Raw genomic sequence first — 22088 nt, forward strand, 5'->3', positions numbered from 1 at the left:
AAGCAGAGTTCTAGGCATGAGAAGTATAAGGAGAAGGGGCATTGCCTTAGGCTTCCACCTCATCTGGCTGCTCCTCAGTATTATATTAACCAGAAAGCAAGCAAGGATGTAATAATGTACGTAACTGAGGAAGGCAAAATTGGCACTGTGCTGAACATATAGCTTAGACCAAGGTCTGGTCTGGATTGGATGACCTTCTTGGTTTGGTATTTGAAGCCCTAAATTTACACTTGCCAGTGGTCTTTCCTATCACAGGCCTACTGGCTTTTTTATTTGGAATTTGGTTTCTCTCCTACCTTCCCCAAAATGTCAGGAAATGACCTTCAGTCATCTCAGTTTACAATAGTCAATATTCCTCCCAATCAAGGCTGGCCTTAAGGGACAGGTTTGCTGACTTTCACTCCAGCCTTCAACTCCTAGTTCACATCTTCAACAAGGCATGGTTTTTTAGCTTCCTTGGGAAAGGTCAAATGGGAAGGAAGTGAGCTAACAGCTTGGAGGTGAGTTCTGCCTCAGAGCAATCAGAGATTATGTCACAATACCAGACAATTCTATGCTGATACCAAGTAGGGATGGTGGAACAGGTTCAGGCCACAGAAGTGAATGGAGCAAGAGATCAAGCACTGGTCCCCAAAGAGACAACACTAGATCACATACCAGTTTCATCACAGCTTGCAGGTAGAACATCAAACACTATTACATGAGAAATATAAGAAAAAAAAAACAACAGCTAATTCCATGCTTGATTTATCAGGTATGTTAACAACATAGTTCCACACCTAGGGGTCCTCTCCTCTGGACCAAGTTTAGAGGAACAAATTCTCATTCTGGTGTAGAGTGGTTTCATTAAGGATAACATTGCTAGGAGGACTTGGTTTACATATATTGTTCAAAAAGCTCAACCCTCCACTCCTGAAAGAACAGACAAGAAATAGCTTGGCAATCATATCTGGGGCTGGCTTTCTGATTTTGGTTCGTCTTTTGGAGAACTACAATGGCAGCTTTGCAAAAAGCACCAACAGAAGAGAAAGAGAAAGGGGGATGGGTAAAGAAAAGCCATTATCACCAAGGAAACTGAATTCATCCATATGTTGATTCAGGAATTTCAGAAAAATCTTAGTTTTGGGGGTTTCTTCCTTCCAAAGTAAATGCTTTCTACATCTTCCTAGACAGTAGACCTAAATCCAGAAACTATAGTATCACTACTTTTGCCAGGAAATCTCAACCCTACATCTTTCCATACCTTCCTTCCTTCTTCTCCAAAGAGAAGAGAATATGGAAGACAAAAGTTTTTTTTTTTTCTTTCTAAATATGGCATTCTTAATGGATGATTTTGCTGATTGTTTATAGGAGTTGATCCTAATAGTAAAAGCACTGGCCTAGAAGTCAAGGAATTCAATGTTCTCATTTACTGAATGGCCTTGGGCAAGTCCTTTACCCTTATAGGGCCTTAGGTTCCTCCTATGTAAAGTGGGGGGTAGGAGGGAAAGGTGGTGTTTGTGTCAGTGTGGTAAATATTCTGTGGACTAGCTCCTGCTGTCTCCAGTCTATTATTTTCCTAATTGTAGTTAAAAAGCTGAAAACTACATTTCCCAGAATCCTTTGCAGATGGGTTTGGATACAATTCAGGTTCTACTAATTAGAAGCAGCCTCAAGATTAGATCAAAGTATGGCAGAGACCATACTTCTGTCTCCTTCACTTGTTTCTGCAGGAGCATTTTGGTTTCATCTTCCAGTTAACTGGGTGATGATTCTGGAAGCAGCAGCTGCTGCTGCTTCTTGATTCCAGCTTACAGATCCCTGGATAGCAGGTCTAGAGCAATCAACCTGATAGTGGCTCACAAGTAGGAGTTCCCCTGGTGAGTCAAATCTAGGTCTAAGTTCCGTTTCTTAAGGACAAGCCTAGAGGCTGCTCCCTCAATCCTTCTAACAGTTTTATAAGCCCAATTTCCGATATTAAATCCCTCTCTATTAAATATATGTAGGCCTAGGGTTCAGTATAGAAACCGCCCTATTTGACACAGTATTATCAGATGATCCCAAAAAAGTGGTTGTGAAGGAAAGAGAACACAATTATTCATAAAGTATATTCTCTGCTAAGCCAGTGTCTTCTGGGGGAAAATAGGCAAAATGAAGGAGCCTTAGAACATTTGTCCAGGACAACCACCTTCACTCCTTCCCTTTTTACAATTTCCCTGTACCTTCTCCCTCCTACTCTAAGCTGTGAGGAGGTTGAACTGCTCACACAAGATGGAAGGTTGAGTCAGCACAGGCTTTCCTTTTCATCCCTATTTTCTCTAAAAGCTTTTACTCTGCTGAGGATAGCATTACCTGCCCAATCCAAAATAAGTATTACCTGGGCTTCAGAGAGAGTTGGGCTAGAAAGAGTACCAAGTGATTTCCTCAGCAGCAGGAAATATGTGTTTATAAGCTCCAGGTGCAGAAGAAGCAGGGCACACCAGTCCTGACAGCCCTGTGTAGCTAATGAGTGAACGTAAGTTTAGCTTGCACAAAATCCCAGCTTATCCTCTTATACCAATTTTTGGCAACCACTAGCTTCCTATAACAGGGTTTGGGACAAACTAAAAAACAAGGTCAAATCCATGTGGTATGCTTGGGGAGGGATAGGTGCTTCCCAGTCCTCAGTAGGTAACTGACCCCAGGCCGCTCTCACACCAGAGGTAAGAGTTTAATAAGTATTCAGAGTGAAGTTGTTCCGAAGAAAACAAAAGGTTCCAGCAAGAGGAATCTGTGTGAGACACATAAGCAGGAAGCAGAGCTGAGCCACCAGTTACTAGAATAGAAACAGGAAATGGGCCCAGGAACAAGCATACAATAATCTGCTGCAAGCAGCACAGGCTCCAGCAGGCACCAGGCAGTATCAGGGCCAGAGTAGCATGACTAAGGTGGAAAAGCGGATTGGCTAGCCCTGCCAGAGAACCAGCTTTCTAGAGAAGGGATGGCTACTTGCAGAGGGTACATGCTGCTCTGAGCAGTCTGGGCAGATATGACAGAAGGAGGTGGGGATTTCCTCTTTTCCTTTTGCAGACTTTGTTAGAGCATCTGGGCTATAATTCAAGGGGAACTAGCACAGATACACAGTCAGATATAAAGAAAACAAGTCATCAACCTCAGAACAGCCTAGCTTCTCTGGGTTCCAAAACTGCTTGTGGCATTTCTGATATTCTTTGAAAATAAGCTATCAAAAACCTAGGCAAAAACCATTGGCCTTGCCTCATTCATTATGATGAAATGTGATGAAAAAGAACACAACGGTATAAAATTAAAATCCTTCAAACATTCTCATTTTTTAAGCCTTTAAAAGATTTGTGTCTACGGCCATGCCACCCTGAATGTGCCCAATCTTGTCTGATCTCCAAAGTTAAGCAGGGTCAGGCCTGGTCTGGTTAGTACTTGGATGGGAGACCACCTAAGAATACCAAGAGCTGTAGATGTTAAAAAAAAAAAAAAGAAAAGAAAAAAATTTGTCACTCCCCCCAAAAAACTAGCCCTCAAGCTCAGGTAGGTAACAAGAACCTAGGTGCTACTCAACAAACGTTTACTGAGTATCTCCCTGATGCAGGTGTCAGATACAGACCTAAGTTCTCAAGCAGAGGTACCAGCATAATGCCACCATGAAGAAACTGTTTGAAGAAAATGGGGAAGGAGTCCCAAGAGAAGGTATTTATTTCAGCTAGGTTTTGAAGCCAAAGTAGAAGTTTTCTGGGCATTAAAAAAGAGAATTGGCTGGGGCAGGGAGTGAAGGGAGGACAATCCACAATGACAACTTAAGGAAAAGAAAATAGCAGGAAGGACCAGGAGTTGTAAGGAGCTTAAGGTATACCTGTGTGGCTGGAGATGTGGATGGCCACGCAATGGGGTCTGGACTGTGGGAATGGTATGCAAGGGTCCCCAAACCACTCAAAATACAACTGATGGTGGTCTCCCAATCCCATTCCCCCACACTCAGAGATTATTTAAACTTTACTAGACATAGTCGATAAAATTAATTGCATTCCAAAGTCCCCAGATTTGAAAACTTTACACTCAGCTCTCAGGGTCTAAGTTCTTGCTTCTAAATTCTTAGACAAATGATCACCTGGGGATCTTGCTAACAGTGTTGGATTCTATAAAGCTGGGGTGGGGCCCGAGAATCTGCTTTTCTAGCAAGCTCACAGGTGATGTCTGTGCTACTAGATAATGGACCACATTTTTTTCAGAACATGGATATAACTGATTAAAGTTAGCCTGAGGACACTGTGTTCTAAGAAAGGCACAGAACAGGGCTTGTTCCCATCCAACACAAGAGGAACGAAGGAACCAAACTCTTGTCAACTTTCCATTGTTTGGGGTAATTTCCTAGTTGGTTAGTTCCTCTAGCAGGCCTGTCCTATGGATCTAGCCTTCTTCCCTTTCCCATTTCTTCTTATCCCTCAGCTGCCCTTTTCACAACTCATCTGTGTCTCCATCACAAGGAGATCTGGGAAAACAAAAGTGAAATGGAAATCCATTTAAACTTTTAGGACAAGTCTAATTAAATGCTAAATAGCAAAGAGGTTGAGGCTTTTGGCTAAACATGAAGAGAAGATCAATGGACCAACTCTTTCTTCTGCTAGGTGGGAGGCTACAGGAAGTATCTGATATCAGACAGAACTAGATTCAAATCCTGGTTCTGACCCTTATAGTTTCTTCTTATGTAAAACAGGAGTGATTACTCAGTACATTTCAATTCCTGCCCTTCTAGGAGGATTGGTATAGTCTGTAGCTCCTTTCCTGGCCTCACTCCTGCCCTCTAAGATTCAGATTCTACAGGAACAACATAGTTCTCTCTCACTTCCACTTTCCAGATCCCTGTAACCCAAACTCTCAGGGTCTGAGAACATCACAGTAGTAAAACACTGCTATTAGCTACTATGTTTTAAGCGAAATCTAAAGAAGGGCTTGGAAAACAAAGTCATAAAAGAATATCTATAATTTAACAGACATTAAAAATCTTAATCTTGTTCTCCACCTCACTCCTGGCATCAATAACCTCTACTCCTACCTAAACAGAGGAAATAAGTATGATCTAGATCTTCAACAGCAGCCTCTAGGACTTTTTCAGTTAAGTTCATAGTGTCCCTTATAAGAGTGATCCCCAACCTTTTTTTGCACCAGGGACCGGTGCTCCTAGCACTGGGAGTTGCTGCAAACAGATGAAGTTTCACTCGCTCACCAGCCCGCCGCTCACATCCTGCTGTGTGGCCCGGTTCCTAACGGGCCATGGACCAATATCGGTCTGTGGGCCAAGGGTTGGGGATTCCTGCCTTATAACTCAGTGAGTGGCCTTGATTCCTTTCTCTCCTGACTCCTGAAAGATGCACCCACTTATACCCTAATATTCTGCCATCATCTTCACCCTGCTATCTACCTGCCTTATACATATGCAGGTATTGCAATGAAGCTGAAGGCATTTGGGCCGACTCAGCTGCCTCCTCCTTCAATGCCTTTCAAGAGTGCTTTTAATCTTGACACCTTTCCCTTGCTGTTTCATTTCCTCCAGTCCTCAGAAATCAGGTTCTCTCTTTACCTAAGAAGGATTCCAGTAACCTGCTTCATGAAAACCCAACTTTATATTTCTTGAAATATAAATCTGATGTGGCCATCTTCTTCCCTTGCTTGGTTTCCAAAAATATGACACAATCCTGGTCCTCCTCCAATCTCTCCACCTATATGCTGGAGTGCTTCTACATGGTAACTGCAGGCACTGTCCCAGGCCTCCATCTGGCTCATCTCTCCATACTCCATGGCCTGGGAGGCTTGCGCATTTCATGGTTTAACTATTAACTACTATACAGACAACTCTCAAGCTCTATTCGGACTCAACTCTTGACTCAAATTTCAGTCTCCTATATCTAACTAGTAACTAAACATTTGTTTTTAGATATCTCACTAAAGGGAACTTCTCGAAAATGAGTCTTCCTATTTATCTTTCTATTTCTGTCAATGAGATTTCTCTCTTTGCCCCACCAGTCAATCAAGATTATTAAATTTTCTACCTGATAGAGTCTACTTATACTCAGTTTTGTAGATTCTTTCCTGCACATCTCATGACTAGGACTATGTAGCCATGCAAATGAGACAGAGGTGTAGAACTCCATATATCTTGCCAGAAGTATTTCAACGGTTTAACATATCCCCTTTCAGACTCTCCCCCTTTTCAAACCATAGTACACAACAATAGGTTGTTTTTGTAAAACATTAGTTTTATCATGTTGTAAGATCAAATCCAAATGCCTTGCTTATTGTCAGCCCATCAGGGCCCTAACCCATGATCTAGTTTTCCTGCCTGTCACTCCCCACTCCAAGAAGCTTGATCCTGACCAGCCCCCCAAACATCATCTATATTGCACTCCACCCCCACTTGGCCTCTGTTCAGGCTGTACTTTTCCCTTCCAACCACCCAAGTACATCCATACATAGCTCACTCTTAAATTTCTGCCATGTCTTCCCTCAACTATTTATACATAAATGGATCACTGACTTCATCAAACTCTGATAGCACTCTGTAACATTCAGGTGCACATTCTTCTATTTATTTCACTAATGAAACAGAGGAGGATCCTTGAGAGTAGCGACCATGTCATGTTCAAAAGCACAGATTTAAGGGTTCAGGTTACCTCAGAAGTCATCAAAGTCCAACCCTTGTCTAAAGCCTACTTGCATTCTATATAACATCCACAGCAAACAGTACACAAAGCTTTACTCCAAGGACAGGGAGCCTACCCACTCAAAAATTTTTTTTTAAAATATCCTCATCCTCCAGATTACAAAAGAACTTGTATGTCACCCTTGAACTTAAACCTATAGGCAACAGGTAGCGAGGGCTTTTAAAGCAGTAAAGTTAACTGCCAGGTTTGATGTTTTAAGATGATCACTCTGGTAATTATGTTGAGGACAGACTCAGAAGGAAAAGAAACAACAGTCAGGAGACTGTGGCACAACACAAGGTGAGAGATAACAGGGGCCTGAAAAAAAGGCAGTGGGGAAGGACAGAGGAAAGCAGATTCAAAAGCTATTACTGAGGTAGACTAGGATTTGGTGACCAACTTATGGAAGGGATACAGTAATGGTCGCCAGAGAAGAAGTCTCCCAGGGAGATGCTGACAGTGCAAAGGATGCCTTAACTCAAGAATAAACTGCACTGAGGCCGCACCTGCAGGTCGTCGTTCTCTCTCAAGTCTCTTCTTTCCATCATTTTCAACCGACAGTCTTTCCTCCAGATCATCAAGAGACAAACTATGGTGCAAGTCACTACCATTATTTAAGTTACCACTGGCTTCCTAGTCTGGTAATTTTTTGCTTCCCTTTTCAAAGGACTACCTAATCTCACTGTTATTCAAATATGGTATCCACAACTTCAGCACCACCTGAGACCTTGCTGGAAATTCCTGTGTCCCAGCAAACATCTACTGAGTCAGAATCTCTCTGCCTAGAGGTAGGTATGTTTTAATTAATCTCCAGATGATTTTTAACACATGCTAAAGTTTGAGAAACACAAATTTAGCTGACCTCTCCAGATCAGGACTTTCACTCCTATATCCATTTTCTACCACTGAATGGAAACCCTATCCTAGGTATACTTTTAAGGCTAAAATGTAAGTTTACAAATGTGCCTCAGTAGGAAAATTTGGGAAGCATTCATTTTTTCTATGAAAACCATACACTTGACTTGGAAGACTCACTTAAATAGAAGCTTTTAAAGATGCAACTCCAGGTCATTCTCAAAAAATGACTATGATAATGAAATCATATACCAATTTTCAGAGTCCCTTAGAGATTTTGCCCCAAAAGAAAGAAAATTAAAGAGTTAATGAAACACCTGGAGATTTGCTCACCCATCCCTTACAAGAAGTTACAAGGTATAGTGGTAGCTGTTTTACAAGATAGATGTCAAATCCTAATCTTGACTTTTTCCTAAGCCACTGTTAGGAAGTACAAATAAATCAATCTATCCTAAAATGGAGTTTAGGCCTTCCCATAACAGTCTGTGATATCTGCCTTGCCCCAGCAGTGAAAATGACAATCTAGTAATATGGTCATGCTGTCCCATCAGAAAAACTTTCTAGATGAGTAATGTAATGAATACTGCTCAGGTTCATTAGTTCAATGAGTCAGAGCCTACTAGATACCAGGCACTACACTGGCAATGAGCAAGAAAGAGCAAGTAAGCCCTCACTGAGCTTGCATTAAATAATGTGAAATTACACTTGAGATAAGCATTGATAAAAAGCATGGGTATTAAGATAGTCTATTATAGCAAAGGAACCTGACATAGTTTGGACTAGTGAATCTTTGCCGGGGCTGCAAATCAGAATCACCAGGGACAGCTTCTAACATACCAAAGCCCAAGCCCCACCCCAAATCAAACCAATCAGAACTTTGTAAACCCTGGTTGTTGATTTTAAAAATCATTCTCTCCCTAGGTAATTATAACATGCAGCCAAGGTAGAGAACCACTGGTCTTGAGAGTCATGTGACAGGTGTTGGGGGTACAGCAGCAAATAATATAGTATCTGCTCTCCAGGAGCTTACCATCTTGTAGAAGAGACCCACGTAAGTGGAAGTGTCAGCAAAATCCTCTGGCAATATGGAGCAAAGAAACCTCACATATAAGAGAGTGCTTCTCTGGGTCTAAAGATATGTGAGCCCAGAGGGCTATATAAGGTGTTTTCACCTATGTCAGCAAGATTTGGTTTCTAAACATGAGTACTCAGACACTGAATTATTCTTTGTACTTTTTTATATGTCTTAAATATTGCAGGTTTTAATAAAATAAAAATTGCCTTTAGTCAGTGAAGGCATCATAGAAGTAACTTAAGCTATTATTGAGGAAGGAGTTTTATGAGGAAATGATTTTGAAGATGTATTCTGAAATATGAACTGGAGTGGTTCAAAGGAAAAGTATACTGGGCAAAGAGAAAAGTGTGTGCAAAGGTCTAGAAGTAGAAAAAAAGCATGGGGCCTTAGAGAAACAGAAAGCTGAGGGCAAAGCAGAAAGCGAAAAAGGATGAACTAGAGGTTCTCAAAGTGCCATTCCTAGCAGCATCAAGGAATCTGTTAGAAATGCAAATTCTCAGGCCTCACTCCTGGCCTAGTGAGTCAGAAAGTGGAGCAGTAGGGGCAGGGGAGGAGGGGAGAACAGCCTAGGTAATATTAAGGATTTAAGATTTTATTCCAAGATTAATGAAAAATAATTGAGAGATTTTAAATAGAGGTATAACATAATCAGGATAATAGCGGCTAAATAGTTTGGCATTAATAGTTGAGCAAAAACTCTTCAAAATCTAATTTTTGTAATAATCAGGATCAGAAACCATACAGAGTCTTTAAATCAAGGGTCTCGCAATGCATTTAGGGCTAAGTGGTAAGGTGAATGAATGAATGAATGAAGAGGGGGATGTGGAAACTGGAGGACCCGCCCTCTAGTCAGCCTAGCACCTGCTCTAGAGCCAAACACAAGTCCGTGTTTGAGAGAAGGAATACACAGGCAAACCTCAGGATCCTTTTACAGAGCTGCTCAAAAAAGGAGAGGGCCCTTTGTAGGGAATCTTGACTTCTTCTCTCTTCAGAAGTATCTGTTCCCCAGCCTGGCTAGGCGAATCTGGCATCAAACCAAAATTTCAAAGAAAAATCACCTTTTGTTTCTTGGTCCAAGCAGCAAAAGGATAAAAAGCAATTCAACAAACAAGATGCCAATAATCTAGCCAGCTGACCTCCCACATGGAGCTTCGACCACAGAGCAAATGACCCATTTGGATGAATCTATAGTAGAAGCCTGAACTTGGGAATGCTCCTTGTGATAGGCGGCCCAGGAACAACCCTCCCTTGGGTCCAAGAAGCTGCCAGCATCTTCACTTCAGTAGGTCAAATCAGAAGCTTTTAAATCCAATAGTACAAGGCTCTCAAGCCCTTAGAAAACATGTAATGTGTTTGTATGCCAGGCTTCTCAAGACTAAAAAATACCAACTATAGTTCTGTCAAAGGGTCACTAGTAGGAAGCAACAACTTTCTGATGGGTTACCAACTTATAGCACTGGCAGAAATCCATCAATTCGGGTTCTTGCCACAATAGCACCTCACTCGGATTTAGCCACAGACCATAGATGACGAGGGAGCGGTCACACATTTCTGACTGAATCAGGTTAAAAAGCACATTCCAGTGAAGGTCAGCATGCAGAAAAGGATTGCAACACACATTAATGAGAAGGGAACAAAGGGAAATTACTTTATTCAGACACTTCCTCCCCCAATTTCTCAGCTGAGAAAGTCAACAGTCTCAAAAGTCCAATCTGACTGTGGCTATTCATCCTGGCTGCGAAGCCATAACAGGTGTAGAGGGACTCCACAGCCCTTGCTCTACGAAGGTTATGGCTCAGAGATTTTAAGGAGAAACTAGGAGAGGCTTCATGACGAAGAAAGTTTCTGCCTCCTACCTATTCCTTAAAGATCCAGAAACCATTTTCTCCTAAGTGAGAAGAACTAAAGAGACAGCTTTCAATTCCAAGCACAATCACAATTTTAAGACTCTTGCCTATGCATGTGTGGATGAATTTCTACTTCCTAACTGAAACAGGATTTGTAATGGAGGGTTTGCTACCTACTGTCTTACTAGATTTCAGAGCAGCTCATCTTATTCATGTGCCCAGGAGATTAATTTTCAGAATCTGAGTGACTTGCCACATGTAGTGGCAGAGCTAAGACTAAGAGTAAAAATGTTCCCAAACCAGCCTACTATTAAATAGTTGGTGCAAACTGCCTTTCAAGTATCAAGTACAGTGCTTATGCCCTGGGAGATGATGATGGTAATAAGTAAAATTTATGAAATGCCTACAATGTACCAGTACCCTCTCTATATTAACCTCTTAAATGTTAATAATAACCCCCATGAGGTGGGTACTTTTAGGTTCATTTTACAGATGTGAAAACTAAGGCATGGGGAGGTTAAGCGACTTGCTCAAGGCTCAGAGTTAGTGGCAGTGTCAAAATGCAGACCCAGAAGATCTAACTCTAGAGCCCAAGCTCTTAATCAACAGACTATACCACCTTCCTCAGGATACAGTCAGTCCATTCCATACACACTAATCAAGCATCTGGGCAGCAAGCACTCTACTAGACAAAAGCACCTATTCACACAAAACACCCACCAGAAAAACTGCTTTTATTCTGCCCATGCTCAGTGTGACGATCCATGCTGAATGTATCCCAGAGACTGCCTCTCTTCGCTAAACACTAAGACAGAAACCTAAAACCTAAGCCCTTGATAGTAAGGTAAACAAACAAACCCACAGACTTCTCTTAACTTTGATGGAGAGTAGATAGTGCTTCTTCCAACATCTCCATTCTTCTCTATCCCTCACCCAGGTCCATGCCTGTAAGCCCAAGATTTAAAAACGAAAACAAAACAAAACAAAACTCTAAACAGAGATCACAAACCTACTTCCTAGGAAGGAAGTCAAAACAGTCACTCTACAAGGTCAGTCCATAAATTCCTATTCAGAAAGTTGAACCTGGATTCAAGGACTAGCTCATTGTTCATTTAGCTTAATATCATCAAAACATCCAATCAGAAACCGGTTTTCTTTGCTTTCCTCTCTGCCCCCATCATCTTGTGGAGGGTGGCAGGAATACTCACAGGCAAGCTTGAGGGTCTTGACTGAAGACTCAAGTTCATATCTTCTTGCCCTCCTTTACTGGAGGTCATTGAGGGAGTTGAGGATGCCTGAGACCCAAATGAATCTTGAGATAACTCCTAAAACAAGAAAAACAAAAGCTGTGAAGGCCTAAACCAGGCGAACTTTATTCATGGTGAAAGGGCTACAGGACTCTCTCACATAGGGGAAGCTGGGTGCAATGAACTGCCCAATTGTGCACAATATCATCTGAAGGCAGAAAAATACAAGGTGTGGATCTCCAGAAAGAATGTCTACAGTGGATATGACTCTTTCTCATGACACTATTGACCATTTATTATCTATCACTCCTTGGGGTTAAATGCTAAAGTCTGTCTAACTACAAGTTATACCTATCAAGGAATGAGACCAGTTGATTTAAAAAACAACAGAAAACTCATGCTAAAACCTTTGCATTAAAATGACTATCATTTCCTTCAAAGACATCATCTTGGGATGAGATATTTTTCCAACAATGCCACCAATGCACAAAATCTTTAGTGGATCTGTGTCATCATTCAGTCATTTCTCCTCTTTTTGTTCTTTAAAGAATAAAGCCCAAATTGTTATTTTTAGCCTTCATCATCTACCTTGTTCACAGACATGGCTACAAATGAATTTTAGCTATTTCCAAAAATCATATCCACCCTCAAAAAATAAAAGGATTTGCCACCACTGAGAATAGCCTGAAGGGATCTAAAATATTTTGAGCACTAGCAGAATGATATGGCAGCCAGAACGAATGTACAGTACAGCCTCCTAAAATGATTGCTTAAAAAAAAAAAAAAGACCAAACTTACTTGGATGCTCAAGTTCTGAATGCTAGTTAAAAAAAAAAAAATTAGTCCTATTATCTTCAATTTATCTGTCTATGCAACTTTCCATTACCCTATTTCTTTATCAGTAAAGAGAGCTACAGGTTTTTATGCAGTTAAGGTTATATCTTTATTAGTTCGATCAATCTAGTTAGCATGTTTACCTAGAATTTAATTGGTTTTTAAGTGCACTTTAGAGAACCAATTTGTATGGCAAAGTTCTTATGACACCAACCACCAAGCTGTCTGTGGTCACATGTAAGGAAAGAGGCAGAAGCATCTTACCTGTGGTGGAGGGAAGCGTTGCTGGGAATAGGCAGTTTGCTGTGACTGCTGAGACTGGGGCTGAGGGTATGCAGCCTGCTGGGAGAGCGTCGAGGATGCTGGCTGCTGAGGTTGCTGCTGCTGGTAGGGAGACTGCGCCTGTGGCTGTGAGTAGGGGGGCTGGCTCTGGGGATGCTGCTGGGTTGTAGACTGCTGAGAGGGGTACGGAGTTGGAGACTGTTGATGTGGAGGCTGTGATGGCTGCTGGGAATATGGAGGCTGAGCGGACTGGAGCTGTGGTGGCTGAGACTGTTGCTGCTGCTGATATGAAGGTTGGGCATGAGGGGTCTGGGATGGTGGTTGCTGGGAGTAGGGTGGCTGCTGCTGCTGGGGGTGAGGACTTTGCTGGTTGTAATATGGAGTCTGGCCCTGCTGACCATACCCGCTGGGGCCTTGTTGTCCATAAGGAGGAATCTGTAGGAAAGGAAAGGATACTTTTAAGCAGTGACTCTTCTGGATGAAGAAAGGTGAGATATTCTGTCAAAAGCTATGCCCTGAGGATGGGTATAGAAAGTAGGCAAGCCAAGCCTTACACTTGGAAAGCCGAAGGTTTTTCTACCATCCTTGTCTACACTGAGCCAGGAAGGAGAGCCAAGCTGGGTTACTAGTTGGTTTGTTTACAAGTAGACTGCATTCATCCACAGAAAATTTATAATATTTAATATCTGGGCAACTCGTAAAAGTTCAAGAGCAGCTGTTTTCACCAATGAGCCTACTCTTTTTTTTTTTTTTTTTTTTTTTTTTTTATCACAGCCTAGACTGTTTTTATAAGCACTAGGAATCTATATCCTAGTCACAATGAATAGTCAACAGCAGCTTGGCTCAGCCAACTGAAAATCTAGGGTTTAGTAATCCAGACAGTGTGCAAATCACTAAGCTATTCTGGTTCTCTTTTTCATTTAATCCTCATTCAAAAATATTTGAGAGCCTACTTGCTTACTTGTACCAGGCACTGTCCTAGGCACTGGAAATACATTTGTTAAGTAGGCAAAAACTAAACAACAATAACAAAAAAACATCAGCAACAATATCCACCCCATCTCTCCATTTTCTGATTGACAAAAAAGTGACAGTATCCCATCTTTTATATTTAAAGGCATATTTTGCTTAAAAGTTTTAAAGTAAATTTAGGTTTTATATTTGTCCCTCACCATTATCAATATGAATATCACTAAATATAAATGGTAGAAAAAGCTATCAAAACAAAAAATGACAATAAAAAGATAATGGTGCAGATGGCCAAACAAAAGGAGGGAAATCTTAACATTTGTAATGGCACTGTTAACACCTTCACTGTTCAATTTTCCCTTTTTCTTCTACCACCAGTTTCTCCTAAACATTCATTTTGAACCAGACAGCTATATGTTGAAAGCTTTGAGAAAGGTGAAAGGCCTCTTCCGTCCCCAGGGTACATGTTATGAATGGCTTTTCTTGCTAGCAGTAGACAGGTGCTCAGCCACTGCCTTTCTTTCCACCACCTCCAGAGATTACCACTCATGAGTACAAGCAGGCCAGCCAGGTCAAAGACAAGATACGTACAACCTGTGGCCAGGGACCAGTTAGTTTTCCTTCGAGCACACCTGGGATGGTGCCTACAATCTTGGCCTTGTAAGCAGAATGCTGTAACTAACTAAGTCAGTTGGCCTATCCTTTCAAGAGGTTCAGAAGCCAAAGCACATTCTGATTCTATAGCTCAAGACCAGATTGCAGACAGATTAAGGCTTAAGGTAATCAGAGTCACCTGCTGTGCATAAGAGAGGCCGCCCATGGTATTCTGTGCCCGGCCCTGCATGGTCATAGGGTACCGCTGTGGGGTCTGGGACCCATATGGCTGTCCTGGGTACCCATGTCCTTGCTGCGGTCCTGATGGAGGTCCCTGTTGTTGCGAGTATGGGTTAGTTCCACCATATGGCTGAGGTCTCATCTTGCCCATCTGATCCATAGGACTGGATGGCTACAAAATAAAGAGCATCTCATTAACCTGAAGCTTTTGTGGCCTCGGGCCAATATGAACATAAACCCAAGCATACAGGTCTATATGCCACATAGGAAAACAGTTACTATGAAAAAGTAATGATATAGACCTTGTAACCATTGGGCAAGTCATTTAATCTTCCTCAGAACCTTGATTTTATCACATGTGAAATGAAAATACCACCAGTTTGTGACATTATCTTGTAAACTATTTACTACTAAGTGTGGTACTACTCAAGATCCAAGGGACAGGTCAGGTGTGGAGCAATGACTATATACTCTATGGTGTAGAAAATCAGGACAAAGGCCTTGCAGTTGGGAGAGGATGGTGCTGCTATACAATGCCATGATCATGTTCAACACCAAAACTGTTGCTTCAATAGTGTGGCTGGTAATTCAAACGCATAAGTATCTAGATGTTTCTATCCTTTAAACAGGAATATTTTTTCCTTGCACATCTCTAGCTTGTTTGCACTACGGTATGAGCATTGATATTTATGCTTTCTTCCAAATGGGTGACATGGCTAAGTTACAGTTGTTGAGGGAACCATGACTTTAGATTTTAGAGCCTTGTGCATCTCAACTGAAAAGTTCATCTCCTTTAATATTCAAGAGTTTGTGGGTATAAGGAGGATAGAACTTTAGTCTCTTTAAAGAATAAGATGCAGAAGTATAGCATAGCACCAATAATAAAAGTTCAAAGTCCAATTCACAGGTATTTAAGCTTGTATTCACAGCTACAAACATAGATTTCTTTCAGCTCTTTGTGGAGCAAAAGGTTCACTGAGCTCGTTCACATCTTAGCATAACTTTATCCTGGAGCCCCAGCACACTTTTCCCTGCCAGAGATGCCTACCTATATCTATTGGTGGTATGGACAGAAGTGGGGAGTTTCTCAAAGCACCTTAAATAGAGACATCCAAGTTGGAGAGAAGGCCTGAACCTGACATAAAACTTGAAAACTGAATCTGAAAATGGGGGGTGGGGAGTAGATATTAATACTCTGGGCTTGAATATCATTAATTCTCAAGTTAAGAAGTTCAGTGGTTCTCAAACTTTAGGATGCATCGAAATCACCTGGAGGGCTTGTTAAACCACATATGCTGGGACCCACCCCCAGAGTCTGATTCTGTAAGTTCAGGGTCAGGTCTAGGGTATGCATTTCTAACGGTTCCCAGGAGATGCTGATGCTGTTATTCCATAATTAATAAATTATAACTTAAAGTTTGTAAGATCTTAAAAATAATAATAAAAACTCCTCCGAAATAAGGAGAAGTAGTCAAACAATTAGCTCTCTGTACATGTCTTTTTGTTTTTTAGTAGGCCAGTACTGGTCTGTGGCCTGGGGGTTGGGGACCCCTGATCTAGAGAAACACTACTCAATAAAATTTTCTGGGATGTATGACTCTTAAGTATTCAAAATATAGCTACTGTGACTGAGAAACTGAATTATTTTTATTTACTTTTAATTAAATTCAAATAACCATATGTAGCTAGTGGCTATCATACTGGACCACACAGTTCTAGAACAATGCTCGCAAGTCATTTTCATCTCTCTCTGCTCAACAATAGCTCCAAACTTCCTACCTACTTCCTACTGTACACATCTTATACGGTATCACACTGAAAGACCAAAGAGCATAGTAAATTGGATTCAAATCCTAATTCTATCACTGACTTTGAACATAACAATTTTTAATCTAAAATACACATAACACACTTCACACAGTGCCTGGCATTTAAATGCCCAATAAATAGTAACTATTATCAATAACAAAAATAGTGCTTCTGCCTGACTCTAAAGCCCCCCACAGCATGCTACAGTTCTACATATTTTGTCTCATGCCAAAGTTCCCCACACACAGTACATGCCCAGTTCTACGCAGTGGTACCCTGTCCTATTCCCTTGATAACAATGGCTTCCACTAGCAGAAACCCAATCCTTCAACATGAAGCCACTCCCTACTTCAGCACACTCTGATCTGTCACATTTCTAAATGTCCTAGGGTAAATTCAGCCAGAATCGTAAGGTTTAGCACTTAGCTGTCCAGCAACTGACTGCATCTCTCAAGACTAAGTTCTGGGAAGCCAGAGATCAGGTCTTTTATTTTTGAAGTTCCCTCAAAGACCCCAAGTGTAGAGCTAGGGCTCAATAATGTCAATGTGCCAGGCTGTCTTACTACAATAAGTGGGTAGGGGATACTATGGGGAGAAAGCCCAAATCAGTACAGAATAGAGAATATAGTCATTAATATTTTAATAACTATGTATAGTGCCAGGTGGGTACTAATCAGTGGAATCTCTCTGTAAATTATATAAATGTCTAACCACTATGCTGTACACCTGAAACTAATATGTCAACTGCAATTGAAAAATAAAATTGAGACTAAAAAGAATTGTAAAAAGTCATTATTATGAAATATAGGAATTAAACTCCAAAAGAATTTGTTGTAGCGTAAATATTGTGCCTACCACTGAGGTTAAATCATTTTTGAAATAGGAGTAAACAAGATTTCCTATAATTCCGTAAGAAATATATTCAAATAGCATTAAAATACAAAAAAAGAAAAGAAGTCCATATAAACCATCTAGCCATAGGGTCAGGGGCACACCCCAAACCAGATTATGACTTTGAGGGCAGGGAAAAGAGTGAATTGAACAGAAAGAAAAGAGGGGAGGGTAAAATAAACAGCCAAGGGAGAACAAGCACACTTTTGAGAAGAATCTTAGTGCCATCCTATACCAGAGAGGTCTTCAAACTGTATAGGTACCCCCAGACACCCTGCTTAAAAACAAAAGGCTACAGGCAAGTTACCTTTTCCTCCTTCATAGCAGGAAAACTGCACTCCCAATCGGGGACAGCTACTTACACGGGGGCTAGTTAATAAAGGGTTTAATGAGCTTTCTGTACACTTTAGGAAATATCTGCAGGCCAAAAATAAACATAACTCAAAGAAATTCTTATTCTAAAAAGAAAATTAAGACATTTCCCTTTCCTGAACATCAGATTTATGACCCCCTCCCTTTACCAAAAGGTTAGAATCAACAGAATATGCAGCTTAGCAAACTAAAATATATTTGGACTCCAACAATCAGATTACTCTGTTCTCATGTCAAACACCTGCTCATATCAGAAGGGGAGGTGGGCAGGGACCTATCTCACACTTCTGACATTTAAAACCATTGTGAAAGATTTGTAATTTGCAGCTACAGATGAAATGCCATCTTCAAATCTCTCCATAATAGAGAATGGGCCTTAAATCTTCACTAATCAGTTTATTCGAAAGTAGCAATTTCCGACCAGAAAAATCCCTACTACACACAAGATATAAAAGTCAGTATCAGTAATCTGCAGGCACCAAGGAAAAGGCAACGGATGGGAAATACCAAATCCTGGCTGCAAAGAGTCAGAGATTCCTCTCTGGGAAAGACAGAGAGGAAATCCTTTCAATGGGAAACCACAGGCATAGATTACTGTGATTATACTTCAAAAGCAAAGGCTCTGCCATAAAGACACATAATTGAGAGGGAAATGCTGCCCCTGTGATCAGGGAAGTGGGGCCCCCTGCTATATACTCTCCCGCATTCATTAAAAAAATAATAATAAAAATAAAAAAGGGCAAGAGCCACGAGCAACGCCCCCCTCCTATCTCTATCCACCACTTTATCTCTTTCCAGATCACTGGCTGTGTTACAAACTGCCTGCCAAATGAAATGCATCAAAAGATGCAGTTTAGGGGCATCAAAAGCAAAGATGTCTAGCAAGCTGGTCCCTCTGAATGTATTCAGAACAGTTTGCAGACTAACCGCCTGCACAGTGTTTCCCTGTTCCAAGCAAATGGAATTAAAAGCCCCTCCAGACCCGTGCCCTAATGGAATTCCTTACAACTTCTCATTGAACCAAGGAAAGCTTAACGATCCTCGGGTTGCTGAGATAAAACAGAATGGACTTCAAATTCTCCAACTCCTGACTATGACTAATGATTGAGAAGAGAGTGGAGAAGGGGCCAGGGACTCAAACTTCCCAGCAGAAAGCTACTTTCACCAAAATGCACCACACCATGGGGCAGTCCATCAGGAGAAAGAAATCTCTGAATTTTCTTGAAGTACAAGTCTAACTAAAGAAAGCTCCAGGCTTCGGTCTCAATACGAAGATAGAGAAAAGAAGTGACCAGGCAGCAATAGGAAGGAGTCAAGATTTGAACTGACAAGGACTTGAGTAGAGAAGGATGGGCCAGGGCTGCTGAAAAGGTGTCCACCAGAAAGAAGTCTTGATTATCACTTGTTCTGTCACCCTAAATGCCACCTAGTTGGGGCCACTAAAAACCTAGAGCCATAATCTTGGATTTCAGACATTTACACATTACTCCTTACTCTTTGTGCTTTCCATTTATTCCTGGCCAGATTTGTTGTATGACTTTTAATAATAACAATTTTTTTAAAAAGCATCCCTGGCTCTTTAACCGAAAGAACCCCCTAATTGATTCCCACAGTAATTAACCTGCATTTTACCTCAGAGAGCGGTAGTTAAGGAAGTCGGCACTGCTATTTATAACTCATCTCAAATTGAGGGCAGACTGCCTAAAATCTAACACATCCCAGCTGTACTCCTGTTTGAACTGGGGCCAAGGGAATTTTTTAAAGCAATCTTGGCACCGAATGAATGACACCAACAGTATGAGAGCGCGAGCGGTTGTGTTGTGGTGACGTAGCACTGGAGGTGGAATGGGAGGGGGCCAGTGTACTGTGATCCCTCTTGTGCACGCCTGCTGCTTGCTGAGTCCCAGTACAGTAAGCTGGGAACCGCCCACTGAGAGCCAAACACAGGAAAAGGCTTTTCCTGTGGAACGCCTTGAAGTGAGAAACACATGGCTAATCTGCATAAATGAGAAGCCACACCGCCCCTGCCAGGAAGGTTAGTGCTCGTAATCTCTGGCCATGAAGCTGGCTGCCTGGGAGGACTTGGACTGGCGCCTGATAACCCAGAAAGAGCGGAGAGAACAGATGGGTAAGGACCCCAGCAGAAAACAGCCCCGGGTCACGTGACTCGCCACATGGCCCCGACAGCACAAACTATTGTTTGGCTGCGGAGCTCCCATACAAAGGCACCCGGCCTTGGCTTCCTGTGATTACAGGGACAGGCGGCAGCTGTTGATCCAGTTCCCGTACTGGACCCTCCCCTGTTTAGGAGCATTCCAGGCAGGAACAAAAAAGTTAAGGCCTCTTCCAACCAACGTGCTAGCTCCACCATGCTAGCTCCACGTGGCTCCACTCATTTCTTAGTATGGACAGAGCAGACTTCCAGAAAAACCACCCCTTGTACCCTGATACACATAAGTTGACCAGACTAAATTATTCTCATCATGCCCAGCCCCCAGCCACACAAAAATTTGTATTCAATGCCCCCTCATCCGGTCTTTTCACACTCCTCCAGTATTTCATGACTTTGAAGATTGGTCAAGGGCCCTTACCCTAACTGAGGTGAAACTGCCCAGAAAATTGCTTGTTTGGTTCTATCCCCAGACCCTGCCTTCTAAAACAAGGAGACTCCCTTTTGTTTTGCAAAACAAAAACTCCTGTTTCCTCACCTAGGATAACAGATTCCTAATCTTCTACTTCGCCTCACCAAAGCTATCACTAAAGATTTCCTCAAGTTAAACTGATAATAAAATAAAAATCTCTCATCAGATACACCTGACCCAGGAAATCAAACTCACTCAGCCTACAATTCTTATCATTCATAACCTGAGAGTCACAGTTTTCTACTTCACAAAAAATGGAAAATGACTCTTTCGTTCTAGTTCCAGTTCATTCAAGTTCTAAACAAGCTGGTCATCTGCCTATGGTGATTGATTACCAACAACTAGTTTGCAATTATCGTGCCAAAGAGTTTTTTTTTTTCCCAATTCTTTCAACATTCCATTGTCCAAGTTGAATATATATAAAAAAAAAAATCCAAAGTCAATGAAAAGTTCTATCTACTCCCATTCTGCCTGCAGAAACGATTCTACAAGATTCCCCTTTACAGACTTAGAGCCCATTTTGAAGACATCACTCAAAGCACCAGCCTAACCAAGCCTCTAGGAGGGGCTGCAACCAGATATCAGACTTAGGACCTTCCAACTCACACTCTGTCTCTAAAGTGATAGAGAACAAGACAAGAGGCCTGGCTCTCTCCTAGGCTCAGAAATATTTAGCCTATTGCACTCCATCTACCCTTCTAGACCAATCTGAGAAAACTAAGGGTAGAAAAGAGAGCCCAAGGGAGAAGAGTCATTGAATCATCTAACAAAACTCAAACAGATTATGAGAGCCAACTGTAATAACCACCTCACAGCTGTCTGCCCAAAAGAGGCATGACAGAAAAACCACAACCAGGTGGCTGGTATGTCTTTATTTCTACTTTGGTTCCAGAAAGAGTCTTTCAAATAAAGCAGCTAGAGCACCAAACTAATGAATTCCCCAACAAATAATATAGTCCTTCTCCTCATCCAGAGTACTTTCATTACAGAGAAAATGCTCTTCCAAAAATGAAGAGGACAACTTTTTTGGAAGACCAAACTTAGCTAACCATTATCTCGCAATTTCCAACAAATTACAAAAGCCTCTAAGGAAATCACACAACTCAAGAAAGAATTCCTGTTCAGGTACTGCTTAAAACTTAGGGTTATTAAAACAGTAAGGACCCAAGATGGTGATCAAATAGGAACCAAAATATCATTTGATAAAATTACAACTTTTTAATTTCAAGAGTAAGGCAGCAGCACAACATGGTGAAAAGAGCGCTAGACTGATTGAACAGCTGGGTTCCGATCCCAGCTAACCAACTCCCCGGGGGAGTGGGCAAGGCACTAACCAGATTATACTTCAACCTCCTCAGCTGTACCAGCGGTCCCCAACCTTTTCGGCACCAGGGATCAAGTGCTCCTATGAGAATCTAATGTCTGATGATCTGAGGTGGAGCTGAGGCGGTGATGTGCTGCAAAAATACAGATGAAGCTCTGCTCGCTTGCTTGCTGTTCACCTCCTGCTGTGAGGCCCAGTTCCTAACAGGCCATGGACTGGTAAGGTCCATGGCCCAGGGGTTGGGAACCCCTGAGCTATACAATGGGACACTACCCTCCAGATTCTGAATCAGCAACTCTGGGATGGGGCCAGGAATCTCCTCAATTTTCATGTCTAGTCTGAGAGCATTTGGGATACAGGGCCTCCCTCCAAAACTCCCATCTCCAGCACAGAGTGACTCTAGAACTCAGAAGCCTGT

General features: G+C 41.7%; 1 protein-coding gene across 2 annotated transcripts in view; it reads right to left on the reverse strand.

The window, feature by feature from the left end:
• The window catches only part of ARID1A (AT-rich interaction domain 1A), a 66518-nt gene that overhangs the window by 25314 nt on the left and 19116 nt on the right, over positions 1–22088 (reverse strand). For both annotated transcript variants that reach the window (XM_006924381.3, XM_006924382.3), the window contains exons 2-4: positions 14592–14804; positions 12812–13264; positions 11675–11791 (exon numbers count right to left, since the gene is read on the reverse strand). In XM_006924381.3, coding sequence (XP_006924443.1) covers positions 11675–11791; positions 12812–13264; positions 14592–14804 — 783 coding nt within the window. The remainder of the gene's footprint in view (positions 1–11674; positions 11792–12811; positions 13265–14591; positions 14805–22088) is intronic.

The sequence above is a fragment of the Pteropus alecto genome, unplaced genomic scaffold (genome assembly GCF_000325575.1).
Source record: "Pteropus alecto unplaced genomic scaffold, ASM32557v1 scaffold39, whole genome shotgun sequence".
Classification (NCBI taxonomy): Eukaryota; Metazoa; Chordata; class Mammalia; order Chiroptera; family Pteropodidae; genus Pteropus; species Pteropus alecto.